Source organism: Panthera onca, chromosome C1, assembly GCF_046562875.1.
Source record: "Panthera onca isolate mPanOnc1 chromosome C1, mPanOnc1 haplotype 2, whole genome shotgun sequence".
NCBI classification, from domain to species: Eukaryota; Metazoa; Chordata; class Mammalia; order Carnivora; family Felidae; genus Panthera; species Panthera onca.
Genome location: NC_138346.1, coordinates 78549528 through 78572171, shown reverse-complemented (window position 1 = coordinate 78572171; position 22644 = coordinate 78549528). Strand labels below are relative to the sequence as shown.

Genomic DNA, 22644 nt, shown 5'->3' with positions numbered 1-22644 from the left:
GATAACTGGCTGGTTTACCACAAGGTTTACAAACTCCAATGGCTACAAGGATGAAGTAGTCCAGAAGGCCAATGAGAGTTGGCCTTCATATCTAAAGGAAGGAGTTACTACCTCATTCCACAATGTTTGCGGAGTACAAGTATGGGCTCAACCAGAATTTCTCATTCAAATATTCTCTGATTACCTACTGTGTTCATAAGGACCACTGTCAACAATGAATATTCAGATAATCCCATTTTTCAAGATAAATTCAAATTTTTGTGTAAAAAGATACATTTAATTCTTACATAAGGCCCACAGACTTTAAATGTTGTCAACTAATTATAAAACTTAAAAACATTTGGGTAAAGAGTAACTGTAGACCAAATCTGGTCCCAGGACTCCAGATCTAGGAATTTTTTATGGATTGAATTATGAATGCTACCCCTGTTTCCCACGGCTTAAAAAAAAAGAAAAAATAATCAGGAGTTAATCATAAAGCCCCAAGAGACACTGCTTTTATTACTTATTATAATAATACGATAGCTACTGTTCAAATGAAGTTTAATATTTAAACCATAAATGGCATACATACCAGCTGCTACATCCATATTATTTACTCCTGGCTGTAAGAAAAAAAAATGAAATTAGTAATATTCACCTGTTTAAACTATATTTTATATATGTTCCTCATAAAGCACAATCAGTCCCCTTTATGTATAATTCTCAAGCCACTGATTCAAAGTTTCTCAGTAAGTTTCAGTGGTATTAGTTCCCTGAGCTTGCTATAAACTGTAAAAGCACCAATAACTTGGGGCTACTGAAGCACTTTAACCTAAGTGTTTTATTTATGTGATCATCAGTTACATATAGTTCCACAACCCTTTACCCACAATTCTGAAACAGAAAAAGCTCTAAAAACCAAGTTTTTTCAAGTTTCAAATCAACACTCATTAGAGTGGCAAAATCTGCCCTGAATGACACGAGCTCTTTGTCTTTATTTATCCCACCCCAGACAGAATATCCCTAAGATACTGCTACAGAAATATTGTGTTCGAAATTATAAGGCACTGTCCAAACACCCTGAGGGAAACCTTTATATGATATATAGCGTACACAAAGTACAATTTTACAATATTAAACCACTTAAGAATATATTTGGCCCAAGGGTTTTGGATAAGACCTTTGCAAACTTACCACCCCAGTAGAGTATGCCACATCTACTCATTACAACCACTAGACTACCAGGTAATAAATGTTATGCTCATATGAATATAATAATGATATATATATTGCTATACAATTCAATAAGGGTGAAAAGGCTGTCAAGCATTTTCTAAGTAATGTGCCATCACTGAAGTCTCATGTAAGATAAATTTCGAATAAAACCTTCTGATTTCTAAATCTAGGATCGAGTACTAAATCCCACTACATCAATTTTTAATTAACACTCCATAAAGCAAATGTCTACTCTTTAAGATTAAAATGCTACCAGACCAGGGGCAGGGTGGCTCAGTGGACTAAGTATCTGACTCTTGATTTTGGCTTAGTTCATGATCTCATAGTTGTCAGATCGAGCCCCATGTTGGGCTCTGCTCTGGGCAGGGAGCCTGCTTAAGATGTTCTCTCTCCTTGTCTGCCCCTGCCCTTTTTGGGCACAACTGTTTGCACGCATGTGTGCTCTCTCTCTCTCCCTTCCCCCCTCGGCCCCCCAAAATGCAACCAAACCAATAAAATGCTTCTACTGGATAGGATATACTTCTTAGTTATTCTACTCTTGTTTAACATAGATTAAAAACTAAAGATTACACGTAAGTACAGGAAAAAATGTGAATGTCTATCACTGAAGAACCTAAAAAAATAAAAGCCCACTGTAATTCCCATTTTGTGTTACAGTACTCAAGACATACTTAAAAAGCTAACATGACAGCCTATAAAAAATTATATATAGCATGTTATGTCACATATAAAAGTGGTAAAGCAGTCAAAACATCACAGAAAATAATCACTTTTACTGGATTACCGGTAAGGCAGGCTGCATGGAAGCTTGAGACATATGAGACATCATCATTCCAGGCATTACTGAAGACATCATTCCAGGCATCTAGAATAAAAGTAAAAAAAGGTTACTATATAAAACCAAAGCATTTAACAGGACTTTAAGAATCTATCTGGTTATCAAAGTTAGTATGTACACCTCAAGATTTAAACCCAATTAACACTATTATTACATGAATAGTATGCTTAGTAAGTGCTTGTTGAATGAATGAAGTATTTTATCAATGAGCTATTTTAATATTTGCCATAATTTATATGTATAGTTAAAATTATTTTAACAAATAAACTTAAAAGTTTGCACTTTTATTTCCAATGTAAATTTGAGAATATTAACGTCCTTTTAATTTTAACTCCTCACTCATGTTTTTCTCCCTTCTTCGGAGCGATACAAAAATTTTTTCTATTTCTCACCTTTGACTTTTAATATCTGTAGTAAATAAATTTTATAGTAATCTGGCTCTTTAAAAAATTCTAGATCAAAGGTACTTAAAATTCAATGACTATAAAAAATATGTAAAAAACCCCAAACTTTAGACATAAATCACCTATGCCTTCTCTTGAAAAGAAAAACTTAATAAAGCACATAAACAAATATCTGAAGAAAGAAAATACTAGTTTTGGAGGTTAATCTAGCCTACCAATGTCTGCCATCCAAAACTATGAATGAACCTTTACTACTAAAAATGAATAAAAAAAACGTGGATTAACATAAATTTCCAAGGGATTTTGACCCAATAGTCATCCATATTAGTATAATCCCACATTATAACTTTGATTGTAACAGGAATAAATCTAAGAAAAACATGGAGGGGGATAAAAATCGTATATAATAATCACAGGTACTGGAACACAGTAAGTAGGTATTCAGTTTCAAATTAAATGAAAATTGGGAGAAATAGGAAATACAAACAAGTATATTGGTCAACAGGTACATATGAAGTCTACTAAAGGTAATGACACTTGTATACTGAATTTTATTATTTGAGAAAATCAAATCAGAGCAAAACGAGGCTAAAGTACCATTAAAATGAAGTATCATTGTATTAATGGATTAAAAAACAAACAAAAAGGTTTTCTGTTCCTTAAAATACCCTTAAAATTGCTTAAACATCATGAAACAAGAACCTGACAGAAAACATGTGACCAGTACTTAGAATAGATGGTGAAATTAACAGTTGGAAAAAAAAAAAAAAAAAGGTTCAGAATTTGAAAACAAAAGTACAAGCTTCCACTACCCAGGCTGAAAGAATTAGAGAAATAATTATACATTAAGAGAAAAAAACATAGCAATCAAATGAGAACTAGGCTTGTTCCCTCCTTGCCCTACTCCCAACAATATATACTCACACCTAATTTTACTTTAGGCTAATAGCAATGTAGTTTTGCATTCTTAAAGTACTAAGTAACTGATTATGAGAGGAAGCATACTGGGCAACAGAGAGAAACAGCCTGGTACTTAAAATGGTCTATATATAAAATCCAAAGCTGTCAACATATCGAAAAATTAGAATTCTAAACTAAATTGAAAAGTTGAACTTTGAAAACTTGGGAAAGAAGTATTTTCTCATAACAATTAAAGACATTAAGTGGGGTAAAATCTCCATCATGTAACAGAACACTTCCACATGATAGCAGTACAAATGAATCCTAATTTCAATTTGAAATACTCTTGACTTCAGAAGACAGTGATCAAATCCCATTTAAAAACCAAGGGACAAAAATCCTTACATATAACAAAAGTTGACTAGAACAGACCAGTGACACTTAAAGCAAACAATATTTGAAAACCATTAAACAGTCTGACAGAGTTCTCAATTGTTTTTCTTCCCACACTTCAAATCTTAAAACAGCTAGAAAATTTGCGTTTAGACTAAAACTCATGGAATTGATTATAGAGTGAGATTTAGTGTTAAATAAAAAGCTAAATTCTCCCTCAACATCTCTGTGAATTCTGAGGGGCAACTAGTTAGGCTTGTTCAACTGGACAAACACTGGAAAGATTCTTAAATTACGTACAACTGAGCATCTGAAAGTAAACAGATTATTAATGTAATTTTAGACAAAGCCTGTGGTATTTTAAATATGAAGCTAAAGAACAAAAAAATACAAAATATACTACATTCTTATGAAAAGCTATTGTAAGTATTAGACAAAATAAAAACTCTTCCAGACACCTGAGCATCACAAAAAGCCTGTTCCCCAAAGCGTAAAGAATCTACTTTGTGGAAATGTTACGATTTCCTTTTTTAAACATTAATTTTAGGATACACATAATATGGGGATATATGTTTCAACTCATCTGGATTCTTCCAGAGGATTTGTGTTAACTTAGGCCAGTCATTGGCAGCCCCATCAACATGATACCATTTAAAATTTCTAAGTTAACAATATTTTGTTTTATACAAACTGATCCAGGTTGCAAGCTTATGAGATTTCTGGTTCAAATCCTCAGAAGTGACTTTTCCCTCCCTCGGCCCAATAACCAAAGTTGAGGCATTCAGAAGTTACTTTGTTGTCCCTCTGCAGGTTTACTTCTTGCTTCACATGAAGGGACTAAACAGCCCCTTGGTCTCCCAGCTTTATCTGAAGAGTATTTTAGACTTCTCATTAGGTTTTTTTTCTAAGGGCACATCATATAATGGAGTATCTTACCACTAATAGCATCTTAAGTTCAATGAAAATAGGATGTTGACTCAAAATAGTTGAAGGGAAAATTCTTAACACAGTTGCTACAACGATGCCACTATGAATTCCATCAGCTAGATCATTCTTGAAGCTACAAAGCAATAGTTCATGTAAGCTTAATGAAAAGTACACTAGAAAATCACAGTCATGTAGAGCTTCACAAATTTCAATTATTATAATTACAAAATTTTAGTTATTAGGAAACAGAAGAAAATGGAATGGTAGAACACATACATGTGAGCCATAAATTAAATTGTCTAAAATATTAAATATCTGAATTTTATGGACACTTTGACACTTCTTAAAACCAAAATTAATTCAGATATTCTACTTGGCATACTTTATTCATAAACGGCCATTTGTGTATATATACTATATAAAAATTTTTCTATGCATATTTCTATTCTTTTAATAACAAGTTTAATCATTTATCACAATGTCCTCAGAAGAAATACCAGTGTGAAAAAAAAAAAACAAGTAGAAACTAGGGAGCACTGCACAATCTGCTCATTCTTAGCATCCCAATTTGGGAAGTTCCTAATGTTAGATAAAATCAAGCCTGTTTCATTCTTTACCAGATATTTTTAAAATTAAAGGTAAAGTAATAAAAGCAATTCCATCGACGCTACAACACATTAGTTGCTCAAAATGTAAACTAAATTAGCCCAGTTGTTTTATGATATCAAAACAAATTGAAGATCTTCACGTGGGCACTTCAAAAGTTCTTTTCTTCATTATTATTTCCTGAAGATTTTCCTGCTGGAAAGAAATCACACAACCTAAGCTATTTTTGTCTAAAAATTAACTTTTTAAATCTTGTTGATTATTCAAAACCATTCTTTCTGCAAACCTGAAGTTGCAAATTGATTATCTAAAAAGTTAGATTGCTCTTTTTAAAAAGTATACTTTAATGTTTATTCATTTTTGAGAGAGAGAGAGAGAGACAGAGTGCAAGCAGGGCAGGAGCAGAGAGAAAGGGAGACATAGAATCCGAAGCAGGCTCCCAGGCAGGGGCAGAGAGAGAGGGAGACACAGAATCCGAAGCAGGCTCCCGGCTCTGAGCTGTCAGCACAGAGCTCGACGCGGATCTCGAACTCACAAGCCGTGAGATCATGACCTGAGCTGAAGTCGGACGTCTAACCGACTGAGCCACTCAGGCACCCCATAAAAAGTTAAATTGCCTTTTTATTTGGTTCCTCTTAAATGTGGTGTTAAAGTCAAATTCCACAAATAAGTACACAGAGGGTATTAAGTCTTATACTTAAAAACCATGATCCTTTATACCACTAACTTACCTTATGAATGAATGCAAAAAATTAATCAGTGAAAAACTGTAAAAACTACATCTCTGAATGTAAGCAGATATTCATTTGATTAGAAATAAATAGAAATACTTCTGTTTAAAAAGTATATCCTTAACAACCCAAAATAATAAGTAGCTGCATTTTGGGACAATTATTTAACTTAAGTCCTCTTCATCTACAATTATATATAAATTCAAGACATTTGTCATTTTCTGAGATTACATTTAGATGAACAAAAAATAGACTACACTTGCACAAACTGGAATAGAACCTTACCATTCATGACGTTTCATTAATTTTAGGATACACATAATATAGATATATATGTTTCAACCCATCTGAATTTTTTTGAGATGATTTGTGTCAACTTAGGCCAGTCACTTGGCAGCACCATCAGTATGAAACCATTAAAAATCTAATAATTTAATTGCCAGGATTTAGGTTGCTAAATTCTCTCAACCTGGATAGTTTAGAATTGCTGAAGTATACGCTATTCCTTCAGAATCTAAGGAGGTTAGCTTAATGACATAATCTCCTACTGCTATACAAGGAAGCAGTCTAATATAGCTATGAAGTCTAGAGTGAGACTACCAGAATTCCTATCCAGCATGGCCATTTACCAGCTGTGTGATCTTGGGCTAATTTACATAACCTATCTGGGCCTCAATTTTCTCCTTGTAACCTGGGGGAAAATAGCACTCATCTATTAAGACTGCTATAGGGATCAAATGGAACAATGCATGGAAGGTGCACAGAACAGTGCTCTATAAATACAGCTGTTTTATTACAACTGCTCTCCTTCAAACAAGATCATCAAAGTTTCTCTTATATTGCCCAGTCTCTCATCTATTCCCTATTAGATCGGCACCTCGGTTCTTTAAGGATACCTAGTAAATAATGTAAAATCATCATCTTTGCTAGGAATCAACATGTGTAATAAGGCAATCCATTTTGAGCATCAAATTTAGTGCTGGCTCTGCAATGTCACTGGACAAATTACTTCATTCACGGAGCCTTACTACTGCCATCTATAAATCAGACATTCATCCTGTAGCCAACTCACTTTTCAGAGTCAAAAGGATCAAATCTCTCAAAGTTATATACAAAGATGGTGCTAGAATTACAATCCTAATACAGATTAGGCATCACCACCCTATTTCCTAAAACCTTAAAAGAAAATTATGTGCAAAAGGGCAAGTAAATAGTTTACTATCTCTTACTAAACTCCAAACTTAAATGAGGGCAAAGAAAATATAAAGAAAACTACTGGGTATGGATATATGACACAAAAACTTAAAAATAGAGTTGAATGAAAATAAACTAATTTTAATTTTTAAAAAGCTCTAAACACAGACTAGGGATACAAACAAACTGTGATGTCTCAAGTCATACAGAATTATATTTTAAAACTTCCTTTAAAAAGTCACCCAAGCCTTCTTTCAAACATAAACCATCTGGTATTCAAGTGTAGAGGGACATACAACTGTTACTATCTCCTACCCCTTTAAACTAGGTTCAGTTTTGTAACTAGTTAAATTAGTCCTTTAAAGTAGATTTAACCTAGAGTCCTTTAAACTAGATTCAGTTTTGTAACTAGTTAAATTATTACAGATTGTTTATATGAAACTTTATTTTTTAGTTTTCTCTCAACTGTGGGCATCTTTACAACAAAGAGCACATCTCATTTGTGTACGTATTATTGGTGCAGAGGACAGGTACACAGACACAGCAGAAACTCAACCTGTATTAGTCAACTTTATGACCAATTCTTATTTCTGTATAGGAGAGAGAAATTTTCCATTGTATTTAACAAATATATGCTAACAAATACATAATGACCTCAAAATTACTGAAAAATAAAAATCACCTTTCAGAGAATTAACTATTTTCTTGTATCACATGGCCAAAGAAACTATACCAAGTCTATGTTTCTGAACAGAAACTTAATATTCATCCATGAATCAAAAGATAATTAAAAAAAATCTTAACCTCAACAGAAGATCAGGACCTAACAAGTAAAATTATGTTTGTATTGTAATGAGAACATTTTTTTTAAGTCTAAGATAAATGAGTTTTAAGCAGGGCGGGGGGGGGGGGGGGGGGGGGGCGGAATCAAAGCTGAAGATAAAGCAAACTATCTGTCAACTCAAAACAGTCCTCACTTGCTGGCAGGTTTACTCTTTTAACAGACATGGCTAGCAGCATCACCCAGATTTGGAGAAGATTCAGGTTTCCACTTTCGGTGTACTGTACACCAAGTAAAAAAGAAGCAATTAGAAGCAGGTTTTCTTTCAAACCCATCATGCAAAACATCATTATCTTTAGTAACCACTAACCACAATTTATTTTTCTTTAATAAGCAAAAGAAATGTATGATTACTTGACCAGAGAAAGAAAACAAATATAAAAGATTCATCTCCACAAAACTTCCAAATGTCTGGAGTAACACGACAGCCATCAGTTAGAAGATGAGAAAATCAAGCGTGTGAGGAATGCCTGTAAGTTTTCAGTACAGGATATATAGATTCATTTTAACATCACAGCCAGAAGACTTAAATGCTTATCGACTAAAAGTAATATGAAGGTATGGTAAAAGAAAGAATGAAAGATTAACAACTTCCATATGAGACAGTCATCTACTCATTCTTTCATAAACCTTCAACTTACCTCTATTATTTCTCTACATAAAAACCAAACATCCTAGTACAGAGTTATAGGACATATACACACAGCTACCAAATCTTTACCTAGTTATTGATATACAATTTCATGATTCTAAGTCATGTCACAGACCTTTCTAACAAACCCAATTAAAAGTCAACCTGTTAACCTGTTGAGATTTGTTCTCTTTCCTTTTTAATCCTGTTACTCAATGAATACATTTGTTGCACTCTACAATGCTTCATTCATGTCTGTTAATACTAATTTGGATGTTGCCTTTTCCTCCTAAAGACCAGACTAAATGAATAAACAGCCCCAATAATAGCATTTCTCACAAAATGCTAATTCCATGCAACATTAATTCCATGCAATGTGCTAGACAAAGCAAAATAAACACGTAACAGGGAGGTAAAGAAGGCTGGGGAGGTGGGGGAGCAGAAGATGGTAAAATAAAACCAAGAAACACTGAGAAAAATGGTTTCAGAAGGCTTCTGCAAGACTTCTCAACATCTTTAGAATACTGTGCCCTTGAATGTCAAAGGCAGAAGAGGGGTACAGTTCATTATTTCCACACTTACAGTCTTTTTAGAGGTCTGCAAATATTCTCCATACTTACAAACACTACTCTAGCTAAGGGTTTTGAATAGGTAAGTTCATATTTAACTGAAATACTATCTAAAGAAAATAGTATCATTAGTAAATCCATCAAAATCTAACCACATACACACAGCCGAGAAGTTATACAAACACATTAGTTCTAGCTCAATCTATTTTTTTAAAAATATTACTTGCCTGGATAACGTAAATGCATATAGAAAGTTACTGAGATTCAACAATCATGAGCAAATAACTTAAAAAAAAAAAAAAAAGGCTTTCTGTCACTTACTAACATTCAATTCAATGGCATGGATTCTCTAAATACCCAAAAGTAAAGGTAATTCAAAACCAATAGGAACAAATCAATTGGTCAAATCAGCCAGAAAAACCTAAGACACCCAACACTATGGATTTCTCTGGAAGGCCTATATTCCAAATCATTTTCCCTTAGGGTATGGAAAAATTAACTTCTTAAAAAAACGATCAATAAAATCATACTGATAGAAATATATTTGCTTATAATTTAAAATAAAAGGAAATAAATATTTTTGCTTTATTCACCAAACAAAAATTATTTACTTCATTTTATCTTCCATTTTTATCAAATGAAAAAGCAACTGTAGAGAGGCATACACTAAGAAGTGGTAACAATGTAAAGTCACAAGTAACCACTGAAAATAGTCACATGTAACAACTACTATCTTCAAGGCCTATAATGTAGGAAAGAGTATGTTTTTGTTTCATTCATTCAACAAGTATTTTACTGAGCACCCATGCTGTGCCAAGAACTGTGCTCAGCACCTGTGGACTTCTTAAAAAGTAGAAAACACAGGTCCTGCCCTCTAAGAGCTTACAGTCTATTACTTGCTGGAAAGACAGAGCAATTAAACCATTAAACAAAACAAATCAAAACTAAATCCCCAAATAACCAAAATAGTAAGAGTTGTGGGCAGATTTCATAGGATTTTATTTTAATATTTTGAAGGGGAGGTGTATGCTGGACAAAGTTATTGCTGAGGATCTTTGAGAGAAAGCAGAACTTGAAATGGTAGAACTTAGGTAAGAGAAGTTCATGGTGGTAGTGAGCTGTGGGCAGGAGGGCATGAACACCATGAGCTCAGTCATGAACTGATTCAATCACCCAAGATATAAAAAGACCAGCCTGGTTTCAAATTAGGGAGTGTGAAGACATGCAGCTCAGAATCATGCACTGAACTGTACTATGGGAGAGTCTTGAAAGTTAAATTGTGAAATTTAGACATTATACAGGTACAGAAAAACACTGGAGGTTCTTGGGCAAGGAGACAACACGCTGAAATCTAAAAGAATTTGAGGGGGCAGCTTAAAGCAAAAACAAACAAAAAACAAAACAAAAAAGCAACAACAAAAACAAAAAAATCCTAAAAGTTAAGAGCATCTTGGGCATGAGAGTGTAACTGCTTGGGTCCAGATGGCAGCAGGAATGGACTCAAGATCTGTTAAAGCCTGTCTTACTCAATTTAAGGACAAGAAAATCAAACTCATTTGTAAAAAGCAATGATTCATTTATCAATTTATTGAATAGAGCCCAAAAAGTAATGAATAATTAGAATTAGGGAGGCACTACTAAAAGTATTGTTACTTCCACATCAACCCATAATATCTCATACATATCACCTACTCTTCTTATCAAATGATCTGAATTGAACCATAGGTTGTTAGAGCTGAAAAAGTTTAGTCTTTTACTCTACTTTTCTCATTAAAAGAAAAATAAAAAATTAAAAAAAGAAAAAAAGAGCCAGCTTGAAGGACTTTCAGTGAAGGCAAAATCACCTGTGATAAAGGAAGGACTTGCATGTCCTTTGTGTACAAAGAACAATAAAAATTAGATGTGAAAACATTTTAAAAGCAAAACATTACTTACTATATAAGTAGAAGATGGCCTCACATATAATCACATCTTAAGGCAAATCTCTACTGCAAATTTTTGAGTACTGCCAGCAAGCAGGGAAATTATTTATAATGGTTTTTTTAACCAGTGATAAACCATTATTTAATTTCCATATTATTTAAAGGTTACACAACTTTCAAGGTCCCTTCCAGCTGTTAAGATTCTATAATCCTGTAAAAGCAGAAGAACAACCTTCCCACATGAAGTTAACATACAGTAAGAGGCAAATTTAACCTATACAACAGATAACTGATACAAACTTGAAAGAAATGCACTTTTTAGTACTAATAGATTCAGCCTGAATTCTAAAAGGGGCACTGTACGTTATCTCCTGAATAAAAACAAATAAAAAAACTCTTTAAGAAAACCATAATACTCCTTTAACCTGTAACTTGATGCATCAAAAAAATTACGACTTCTGGCTCCGTAGGTGGGTATTCTGTCCAGTCAGCATACTATTTTACAAACAAGTTTTAAAATTTCACGTCATGTTCACTAACATTCCAAAGACCAGAATCATTTAGCAAGTAAGACTGGCACCAATTTTCATCTTCAGCTGGTCCCAGAATGAGGTATTAATGTGAACTAGGCAATATACATGAAGGTTCCATAACCTTCAGTCCCAAAGTCTAAATCTGTAAATTGACTTTTTAAAATTGAATGGCAGAACCCTACCAACTTTGTGTCACCACACTGAACTACATAGGCACCCTACTGTTTCTCATTATCTTCTGACCATTAATATCTCTAAGTGGGAAGACAGAAGAGATGATATGCAGAAAAAAGATCAATTTTGCTAATTAGCAACTTTTATCTTTAAGGTAGTTGCTTACAGGGCTTTAAATTAGATTTCTAGATTACTTGAGAATTTAAATTATCCATGCCCTCCTAGTCTGTTACCAAAGCTCAAATAAGAATTAGTTTTACTAATTTGGGTCCCATATAAGTTAGATATTAAGAAGAAAAAAAGAAACAATCTAATTTTAAGGAAAAACAATGGAGTTTCTTTTGGGACCCTCAGAGCTGGACTCTTAAGTCATCCATTCATTCATGATCCTAACAAGAGCCAAATAGCAAGTAACCTTACTAGGAAGATGGTCACTGATACAGCTAAAGAGAAAGGGCCATAAAGCAAACTGTGACCAGCTTATGTCAATGAGATACACAAAAGTACTTAAAAAAATAAATAAAATCTGCATTTTACTAGAAATGACTAGCTGGTGTCTTGGTCTGGTAGTGCAATAGCACCATTACAGCAAGGGTAAGCAGGTCAATCCCTTGCAAAACTTACCTTGATTGGCCCAATGGAAACAGAAGGCCCCAGAAAAGAGAGAAGCATCTGGCAGTAGCAAATTGTTTTATTTTATCTTTCTGTGGAAAGAAACTAATTTTAAATAAGAACCAGAGCATTTAAAGAATAAATATTTTTTAAAGCTCATTATCTAGTTAGAGCAGCTCTACTAAGAAAACCAGAAGAGCTCCTTGCTGCTTAGAGATGGAGAGAAACAGAAGAGGAATCAGAATTGTTTCTCCATCACCTAAGGGAGTTTTAAATCTTGTGTTATTCTAGAATCACAGAATAAATGGTTCTTTTATTAAAAAAACAAACAAACAAAAATCCTCCCAGCAGAATTTTGGGGGCCTGGTGTCTTTGAGTAAAAATTTTTATACAAACTTAAGGGCTATATTCCAAATAAAGAAGAAAGCCACTTGACATTAAGCCCTTCTACTCCTAAGGTTAAGTTAAAAAGAGAAAGACACAGAGCAAACTCCTTTCTCCACTATAATTTCACCAATAAATTAAAATATCAAGGCTCAAGTGATTATCAGCATAAACAGTATTAATTAGCAGAAAGACCATACCTAATTGGCTTTCCAAAATATTTTATCAACCTAAATTTTTGATGATTTATAGATACTAAAATGGAAAGAACTCAACCAACAAAGAATATATGTATCACAGAACCTGACAGGGGGCATAAAATTATTCATGGTAACTGAACCTGTTACCTTTCTTGGATGCTTCTCTAGGAACTCAGTTCTACTGAATTCACTGAGTCAGCATTAAAACCTTTTGATCCAAATCACTCCCACAAAATATCCGTTTACAATTTATACTGGAAATGAAAGGGACAGCTCAAAAGCAGGAGTGCAGAAGCAATAAGCATTTAAAACAAAACAAAACAAAACAGTGTAAGTGGAAAATGAACCACCTATTTGGCACTGTCCTAATGAAGAATTAGAGTAGAACCTTCCTATTCTATTCCCAACACGGGCGCGCGCACGCACACACACACACAGAAGAGAATGCTATTTCAGGAATCAACTTTATTCTAAGCCAAGACCTAAACAATTGTGTTTTTTTAGACTCTATGCATTTACGTGGTCCACGGACATAAATTATGTTGACCTATAATATTCACTACTCAAGCATTAACTTCAATTGACATAATAGGAAAAAGGAAGTTATTAAATTAAAAAGACTACATATACAGCTACTTAATAAAAGAACTGAATTTTGTTGTTGGTAGAAAATAAATCTTTTATACAGAAGGCTTCTCCTTACATTCAAAATTTGATTAGTGTCATCACTCAACATTTGACTTATTTGACATTATTTTGACATAAGCTAATCCTTAAACAGCTGCAAGTATTCACCCGGATTTTGAAATCTTGACACAATGATACCACAGGCAAAAATAAACAAATAAATACAAAATAAAACAAAAACATTCTTACTTGTCCCATTGGCGGCCCTCCCATAGGGGGCATCATTTGCGGCATCATTCCATGAGGTACAGGAGGCATATTGGCTCTCTGACCCATAGGGTGCATTCCCATTGGGGCATAATGCATGCCAGGGTGCCCCATCTGAAAAATAGGGACAATTTAAAAATTAGCAAGTAACAATAAATGCTTCTCAAAAATCTGATTTCAACAAATTGGTTATGTGCAGCGGCATATTAGGCCAATGTGTAATTCAATTACTGGATTAACTTACACTTTCTTCAACAAACAAAATGCACTATACATACCGGTACTTATAAAGAACTTGAAACTAAACAAATTACAGAACAAAATGGAAACAATTAAAATAAATACCGGACAGCTAAAGCATAGGTTTTCTCTTTTCTTTCTCTTTTTTTCTTTTTTTTTTTTTTTAAAGCACACTGCTTACTAGCTGGCTTGCTAAACTCAGGGAACACACATGTGAAAGCCAATTTAAAAACTGTTATGGGTGAAAAACCACAACTTTGTTATAGTTCACACAGATAGAAGATAGCTAAGTTATGTCAGAACACTAATTATCCTTAAATTTATTTTTAAGTTGATCTTAAATTTTGAAGTGAGAATCTACCAAATTAACTAAGGTAAGAGCTGGTCTTACCAAAAAAGAACACATTACGTGTACCCATGGGCACTTAACTCCTAACATATAAACATATTATTTCCTAACACAATCTTTAACACAAGTAGAATTACTTCTGCCAAAAAAAATTTTTTTTTCCAAAGACTAAGGTCTGTCATTCACAGACCCTAAAGACAACCAACCAATACATCCATTTTAATTCGCTTTTAAAAGACAACTATTTCTTTACCTGTGTGCCCATTGTTCCGGGTCTTAAAAACAGGTAGTTATCCCCTGCCAATTTTCCCAGCTGTACCCCCTGCAGACACCACTACTATTGGTGAAAGCAGATTTTACCAGCCGCTTTTAAAATCTACAACATCAAGTCTCCGCCTCCCCCTTCCTGCTACCGCCGGCCTACCTCTCCAAGAGGCTCACCGCGCCCAAGGCCCAGCACCTCCACCGCGCATCTGTCTAGGCCAAGCCCAATGGGAACTTCCAGGGACCCACATCCTTCCCTTTGTGCATCCCCGCTCTCCAATTCTCTTCCTCGTTACATATCCCACCATCTCGAGCTCTTTCTCCGTCCGCTCTTATCTTCTTCTCCTTCTGGAAAAAGCTTCCTGCCTCTCTGACTCCGTTTTTCATTGTGCCGCTTTCCCCCTGCTCCACCGATCCCTTACCGAGGGCCGTCTCCTCAGGAAGCCGTCAGCAGAGACCCAAGAGCTGGAGCAGAGGCTTGAGCCGGACAATCTCCGCTCCCCGTCCCCGGGACCCCGCGAAGGAGGATGGTTCTCCATTTCACTCACCATGAGGCCTCCACGCTCAGCTCCCGTCCCCGGCCTCATCGTCGGGCTCAGACTGCTCCGCCGGCGGCCACTGCCGCTACACATACCAACAAGAAGCGATCTGAGTGGCTGGCGCCCGCTGGGGCCAAAGGTTAAAGGCTGCCCTGCGCTACGGGGCGGGATCAGCGGGGCCAATAAGCTGACAGGCTTCCCCGCTGTCCAATCAGAGTGCGCTGTCGACACGCAGCTCTTCGGCGATTCGCCCCCAGCCTCAGCCTCACTTGGCGTCGCCTGCATGGAGGGGGGGGAAGGGGACGGAGGAAGTTTCTGCGCCTCCTCCGGGAAAACTCCACCAACTTTCCCGGGGGAAGAGAAGACAACCTTGTCCCAGCTTCCCGAGCTTAGACCGCCTCACCCCGTAGGGGGTGGGGCAGTGGGGGCCTGCCACCTTCACCCACTCCGCCCGAGTTACGTACGCCCCACAAACCTGAGGCTGCCCGCGGTGGGGTGGGGTGGGGTGGGGGTGGGGTAAGCAGCTTCTAGCGTTAGCGGTGGCCGGGGCCGGACGCGCGCGGGGGCGCGCGCGGTGCTCGAGGCGGAGGGGAGGGGGCGGGAAGAGGAGAGGAGGGGGGGCTCCTTAGAAGAAGGTTAAAACTCCGTACGCACCAGCAGCTGAGCCCACTCCGGGGTGGAGGGGGCGGGAGGGAGGCGTGTCGAGCAGCGTGGAGGGAAGTTGTGATAGGGGCGGGGAGAACAATGCAAAAGAAGAAGAGGGAAGGGCAGTCAGGACGAGGGGAGAGCGTTTGGGCGGTGAGCTGCCGTTAAAGAGGGAAGCCAGAGAAGAGTAGGTGCTTACGGCGGAAGAAGGGAGAAAGCAAATCGGTTCGGAAATGTGAATCAGAAAGGTATGGGAGGGCGCTAGGACCGAGCGTCGAGAAGATGCAGCTTTGGGGGCTGCCGGGGCGCGCGGTTGCCTAGAGGTGACGCGACGGTGGCGGAGGTCTCTGGCCGGGACGAAGCACTGCAGGGAGAGGAGACTTGGCTACCCTCAGCCTCGGGTCGCCTCTCCCTGTGCGCTTCCCCGCTTCCCTTCCTTCCTACTAGCCGGGGATCGTGCTCTGGCCCCGGGGCACCCACCCTTTCCTTAGGCTCCACAGCACCTTCTCCGCCCCGTTGCGCACTCCCGGACACCCCTGCGCATCAGTGCCAGGTGGTGGAGGCTGTGGGGGGGCCTGGCCGCTGATTGGCTGCTGAGAGCGCGGGGCGGGGCGGGTGGTAGTCTCTCGACGTCCGCTGGTCCCCTCGTCTTTCCCGCCATGTCGTTTGTAGAGAGCGGGCGGCGCTCCGCTCCTCTGCGCCGAAGACTCGGCACCCCTGTTCCGTTTGCCCGGCCGGCTTTTACCGCCTTCACTCAGGGGGACAGTTGGGGTGAAGGTGAAGGGGACGAGGAGGACGGATGCGACCAAGTGGCCCGCGACCTGCGGGCGGAGTTTTCAGCCGGGGCGTCGTCGGAGCCTAGAAAGGGCTCGCTACTCCAGCGGGACAGGGACGGGTCGCCGGTTCTGCCCGATAAGCGCAATGGCATTTTCTCAACGGTTGCGGGCGGACGAGCCCAGGCCCGGCGGTGGCCTGTCCAGATCCTCTCAATTCTCTGTTCGCTGCTGTTCGCCATCCTCCTCGCCTTCCTCCTCGCCATCGCCTACTTGATCGTAAAAGGTACTGAAGCTCGGCCTTGAAAGTCTCTCCAGAGTGAAGTTGAGCCTGTCTGTGGCTCTTGCCTTCCATCTCTCTCCTCCCCATCAGAGGCCAGCAGTCGGGTAGCGGCTTTCACCGAGAGTCCTCATTGGCACCTTTCTTTGCTCTTCCTCTGTTTTTTTCTTAAGGGTGGAGGACCTTGATCCAAGCTTAGGAGACCCGTTATAAGGAGGGGCCTTGATTAAATGGGTACTCTGGAATAAACAGTGGAGTCAGTGAACACTTGGGGTGAAATGTTGGCAAAAGTAAGCAGTATGTAGGACAGTAATCCTCAAAAGACGGTAAGAAGTGTGCGACTAAAATAGGCTAAATATGTTCAAAGACTTGGTTTAATCGACAAATGGTTCAAGGTGTGCTAAACACTGATTCTTTTGTACGCTCACCGAATTCCTGAAAGACCAGGATTTCCGTCCCACAGTCTAACGTTCTACCTTTGTAGATAATTAGCTCTCTTGATTTTGTGTTAGGTCTTCAATCGAGTGTAAAGTTCTTATAGGAGCTAGATAATTTATTATTTTTCTGGTTATCAGTTTTATTTTCCTTTGTCTGAAGTTTAAATACAGGGCTGATCGTAATAGAAAGATGTGCCATGAAAGATTTTTCAAAATTTATACAGTTGTATTATATGGCTGGAATATTTTATATTACAGTGGAAAGAATCAGACCAAAGTTTAAATCTCAGTTCTCACTGTGTGTGACTTTGGCCAAGGTATAGACACAGAAAAGTTAGTTAAAACAAAAACACTTGAGTTCTCTGAGAACTTTAGTTCTGAGAAGCACCCAACACGGTGTCACTCAAGTATTAGTTTTACTTCACTCAACAGAACTATATCGGCTTAACTCCAGTTGTAATTTTTCGTCATTGCTTCCAAGCCCTTATTGGGCTGCAGGTGGCATCTAACAACGTATGCTTGATTTTCGTACACAAGACAGACGGGCAAGTTAACACGAACCTCTGTACAATGGTATTGGGTGTAAACTGTCAACATTAAATATGTGGTTGCCAGTGTTTCATTCCTCTTTCACTCCTCCTCTCTTTTTTTCACTGTAACTCGGAGAGTTTTGTACGTTATTTCTCTTATGCTGTGAGAGCTTCCCTTTATGTTATAAAGTCGCAAAACCTGCTAAGTCGAGTCCATTGTGGAAGACATTGAGTTGTGCTTATTTTTGAGAGTGGAAGAAAGGAACCTGATATGCGTGTAATTTGTGTTACATAGAATATTTTCAGGGGCATCTGGCTGGCTCATTTGAAAGAGCATGACCTCGAGGTTGTGAGTTCAAGCCCCACATTGGGTGTAGAGATTACTTAAATACGTAAACTTTAAAAAAAAAATATTTTCACAGTAACACTAAAGTTGACTCAAATACCTTATTTGCTGACTGAAGGTAACGTAGCTAGTAAATGAAATCAGAACTTAGGCCCAGTTGATTATGACTCCAGAGCATTTTCCACAACTCCACAATATCTTTCCAGCCTTTGAGCTATTGTTCAAGTTGTAAAATCATCTTTTTTATGCAAGCCCCTTTTTTTGTATTTTACAGAGTTACATGCTGAAAATTTGAAGACTGAAGACGTAGACACTGGGCTACTAGGTATAGACTTAACTGTCACTTAATTTGCTTTTGACTTCATTTTTATTTTTTCAGATCGTGTTTATACAAAATTTTAGATAAAATGCTTGATGTATTCCCTTGTGTGGTTCAGTGTTAATTTTTTATTTGCGTTTGTGTGTGGCAGATTTTGTTAGATTTTCTTTTTATGTATGTTTGGTGTGTGTATACACTACCCACACTAGGAATACAATTTGAACATAACTGTATGTGATGAAGATCCAGAGACTATTTAACATTTTCTAATTTCCTTCTGGAAGAGTCTCCCTATATACCTCTTCCCAGGAATTAAAAACAAACTTATAAACTAAGCAAAAATGACACCATAAGCAGACCTCAGGAGAAAGTTAAATTCAAATCTCCATTATAAGCAACTTGTTTTTTAAAAAAACGTAGAAAGCATTGGGCATATGTGTACAGGTTAGTGATGACGAAGAGACTTGAGTTTCTGTGTAATGTCTGTAGAATCCTATAGGATACAGATTACTAATGAAAATTTTGAGGGTTATTTATCTTGTATTTATTTCTTTATGCCAAAACGATTTTGAAATGTTCAGAACTTTAACTTTTTAGTGTATTTTTTTCCTGTTTGCTGTAATTTATTTGATCACTCTGAATTGGACCAAAAAAGTGGTTGAGATCCTATCCTGCATGTTACCTCCCTCCCAGTTTTAGCTAAACTAATGTGTCTTCAAGACTAATGCCCTCACAAGGATACAAAATAGAGTCTGCCTGATTTTGCAGAAGGGGAAACCTTTATCTTCAAATTATAGAAACAAATTAGTTGCTAGATGTCCCATGAAAACTTGTCTATGGTCTTTTCAACTTCTTGCATGAGAAGATGTACTTTCTGATGACTCATTTTATCAATGTATGTTGTTACACTGTTTCATGTCTAAAAACAGCCAAGATTGTAAGGATTTTTGTAGCATTTATTGACCTATCAACTCAATACATAGAATCTCAGTTGTTTAAATTCTCAGTTTAAAAATTGACAAGATTTCATAGGGTAACTGGGTGACTCAGTCAGTTAAGCGTCTGACTTCAGTTCAGGGCATGATCTTACAGTTCATGAGTTCGAGCCCCACTTTGGGCACTGTGCTGAGTGCTCAGAGCCTGGAGCCTGCTTCGGATTCTGTGTCTTTCTCTCTGCCCCTTCCCCCCACTTGTGCTCGGTCTCTCAAAATAAATGAAAAAAAAATTTTTAAGTTGACAAGATTTCATTCACATTTATGAAAAGCATAGGTGGCACTTGTCATCTGAAGGAATGGCTTGTTCAGTATCAAAAGGATATAATAGGGCTTTGTCATTGCCCTACTTTTCCACTTCCAGTTAGTTTGGTATTGCTTTTAGATGTGCCTGATAGATATATAATAATTGTGACAGCATATATGAAGATCATTAAGTCTTTAGTAATGCCATGAATACACCTTGGAGATTCAGGAACAATCTCAGGAATGAGGGGAGAAACTGCTGTATCTTTTTTTTTTTTTTTAATGTTTGTTTATTTTTGAGAGAGAGAGAGACCGGCACGAGCGGAGGAGGGGCAGAGAGGGAAGGAGACACAGAATCTGAAGCAGGCTCCAGGCTGTGTCAGCACAGACCCTAAAGCGGGGCTTGAACTCAGGAAACGTGAGATCATTACCACAGTGGAAGTCAGACGTTTAACCCACTGAGCCACCAGGCGCTCCTGCAAATTTTTTTTTTATTTCAATTTAGGCCTAGTCTGAGATTGGCATAGATTGGCATAGATCTGCTCATTAAGAGCAGATTTAGCAGCAGTTCTCCTGTTAGTATGTGTAATAACCACCTAGACTTCGTTTTAAAAAGTGCCTCTAGATTTTGTTTCAGCTCCAGGTGGAGGCTGAGAATCTTCATTTTTAACAGGTGATTTTGCTGTACCAACCATTAGAGAAATACTTTTGCAGGGCGAGAATCTCACTTTTTTAAATTGTGGTTTTTTGTTTTTGTTTTTTTTTTAAAGATTGTATTTTTAAGTAATGTCTATACTCGATATGGGCCCAGATTTACCACCCTAAGGTCAAGAGTCGCATACTCTACCAGCTGAACCAGCCAGGTGCCTCTAAAAGTATACTTAAGAGCGGTTAAAAGGGTTAAAAGTCCTTGCAAGTTGTCTAGTGACAGTAATAAATAATACATATGCGCACAGGCCTCTTAAGAAACCTGACTTTGAATGATCTAAGACACTGCCATTCTCTTGCCATCTTTGTCTGAAAGAAATCTTCATGGGAAACCCTGTTTATAATTTAAATATAAAAAGGTTCATGATGAGCATGATGTCTGGGCATTTGGGGGGTTAATTTATCCTAATAGCTAGTAGGATTAGGGAGGGTATCATTGTTTGTCTTTATTGGTGAGGTATTCCAGCCAGGGAGGTATGATTGCCAATATCACCTGGTTTTAGAACTCATCTCCCTGATCTTCCCTAGGTGGCATTCGAAGGGCTTTCCTTTTGTATAATTGTCCTCTACACCATCTCCTACTATAAGCCTGTTTTTCAGGGAGATTAATAAAACTTAAGTTTACTTAGTTAAATCACATTCTAGTCCTTCCTCCTGAAGGTTATTCTCGGGCCAAATTGATTGCACTAATATACAACATATGAGTTGTTTCATTTTTGTACATTGGCTTTTGTATCTCACATTTTCCAAGTTTTATCACTCTTCACACACTTAGTTCTATTTCCAATTTTTGCATTTTTTTTCATAGTCTTACTGTAAGGTGTGATAAAAGGACCTTTTATTTGAGGCAAATCTGAAGTAAGTACATAAGTAAAACAGAAGGATTTGCCTTTACCAGAAAATGCTTAATCTTTTTTTTTTTTTTTTTTTTTTTTTTTGTTACATTTGTTTATTTTGGGAGAGAGAGAGAGGAGAAGAAGCAGTGCGGAGCCCAGCATGGGGCTTGAACTCACAAAATGTGAGATCATGACCTGAGCTGAAATCAAGATTCGGATGCTTAACTAAGCCACCCGGAAGCCCCAGAGTAGTACTTTTTTTTTTTTTTTTTTTTTTAGGACTAGTACTTTTAATATACATGCTGTAAGTAGTTCTGTACAGGAATTATAATCAACTTCATGGAGTTCCTTCAGTTTGAAAAGCTTCTGATCTTTTGTGCCTGTCATTCTTTGACATCTATTTAATAGTTAACGTTAAGTCCCTCTTGTGGCTAAGACCAAATTCCTACCATATTGCAGTATCAAGGGCTATTCTTGTTTTTGAGCCGCTCATTTAGTTCTGTTTTATGATTGAGATGTTTCTAGCTTCTGAACATTTCCGGAGATGACTGACATAATAAATTCAATCAAGGATGAAGCCAATTCATTTGAAGAGTATCATTTATTCTGCAGAGTGATGAAGTGAGACTCTGCCATCATAATTTCATGATACAGAACATTACAAAATGGTAAAAATTTCTAAAGGAAATGGTGTGTTGGGTGACCCATTCTCTTAGAAAGGCACAAATTGAAAACAACTCACTCGGTTTCTTCCTTACAGTGAAAAATGATTGAAACTGTGAACTTGAACTTTTTTTTAGTGAATGTATGAACCTTGTAATTTGAGGCCACTGTGTATTAAGGATATGATATATTGCTATCTGCAACCGTGTGGGGCAAATTGGCAAATATGTTATCCTCTTCTGTGGCAGTTTTTGTAAAATTGTGTGTGTTGCTTACTTATATTAATTAAAGAATGATCACTAAAGTAACAGAGAGAAAAATGAAAGCCCAAAATGACTAGAAGGATACAACCAAAATTTTAGATAATTTACCTGGGTTTTGGAATTATAGGTTCTATTTTCTTTCTTTCTTTGTTTCTTTGTTTCTTTCTTTCTTTCTTTGTTTCTTTGTTTCTTTGTTTCTTTCTTTCTTTAATTCTCTATTCAGTAATGAATGACTGTAACTCT

At 37.4% G+C, this 22644-nt stretch overlaps 2 protein-coding genes and 1 long non-coding RNA gene across 12 annotated transcripts in view; 2 read left to right on the top strand and 1 right to left on the bottom strand.

Moving 5' to 3' along the window:
* The window catches only part of PRPF40A (pre-mRNA processing factor 40A), a 54477-nt gene extending 38567 nt beyond the window's left edge, over positions 1-15910 (bottom strand). For 2 of the 9 annotated variants that reach the window (XM_060626589.3, XM_060626593.3), the window contains exons 1-4: positions 15247-15908; positions 13954-14085; positions 2003-2083; positions 575-605 (exon numbers count right to left, since the gene is read on the bottom strand). In XM_060626589.3, the coding sequence (XP_060482572.1) occupies positions 575-605; positions 2003-2083; positions 13954-14085; positions 15247-15648 (646 nt within the window). In that variant the 5' untranslated portion in view covers positions 15649-15908. Of the gene's footprint in view, positions 1-574; positions 606-2002; positions 2084-12505; positions 12586-13953; positions 14086-15246 lie in introns of those variants that run through there. The other 7 variants (XM_060626591.3, XM_060626590.3, XM_060626596.3 and 4 more) reach the window with 7 other exon arrangements.
* Positions 1-22644, top strand: part of LOC145715661 (uncharacterized) — a 104134-nt gene that overhangs the window by 41495 nt on the left and 39995 nt on the right. The window lies entirely within an intron of this gene.
* Positions 16296-22644, top strand: part of ARL6IP6 (ARF like GTPase 6 interacting protein 6) — a 40646-nt gene continuing 34297 nt past the window's right edge. For both annotated transcript variants that reach the window (XM_060626601.3, XM_060626602.3), the window contains exons 1-2: positions 16296-17067; positions 18649-18699. In XM_060626601.3, the coding sequence (XP_060482584.1) occupies positions 16668-17067; positions 18649-18699 (451 nt within the window). In that variant the 5' untranslated portion in view covers positions 16296-16667. The remainder of the gene's footprint in view (positions 17068-18648; positions 18700-22644) is intronic.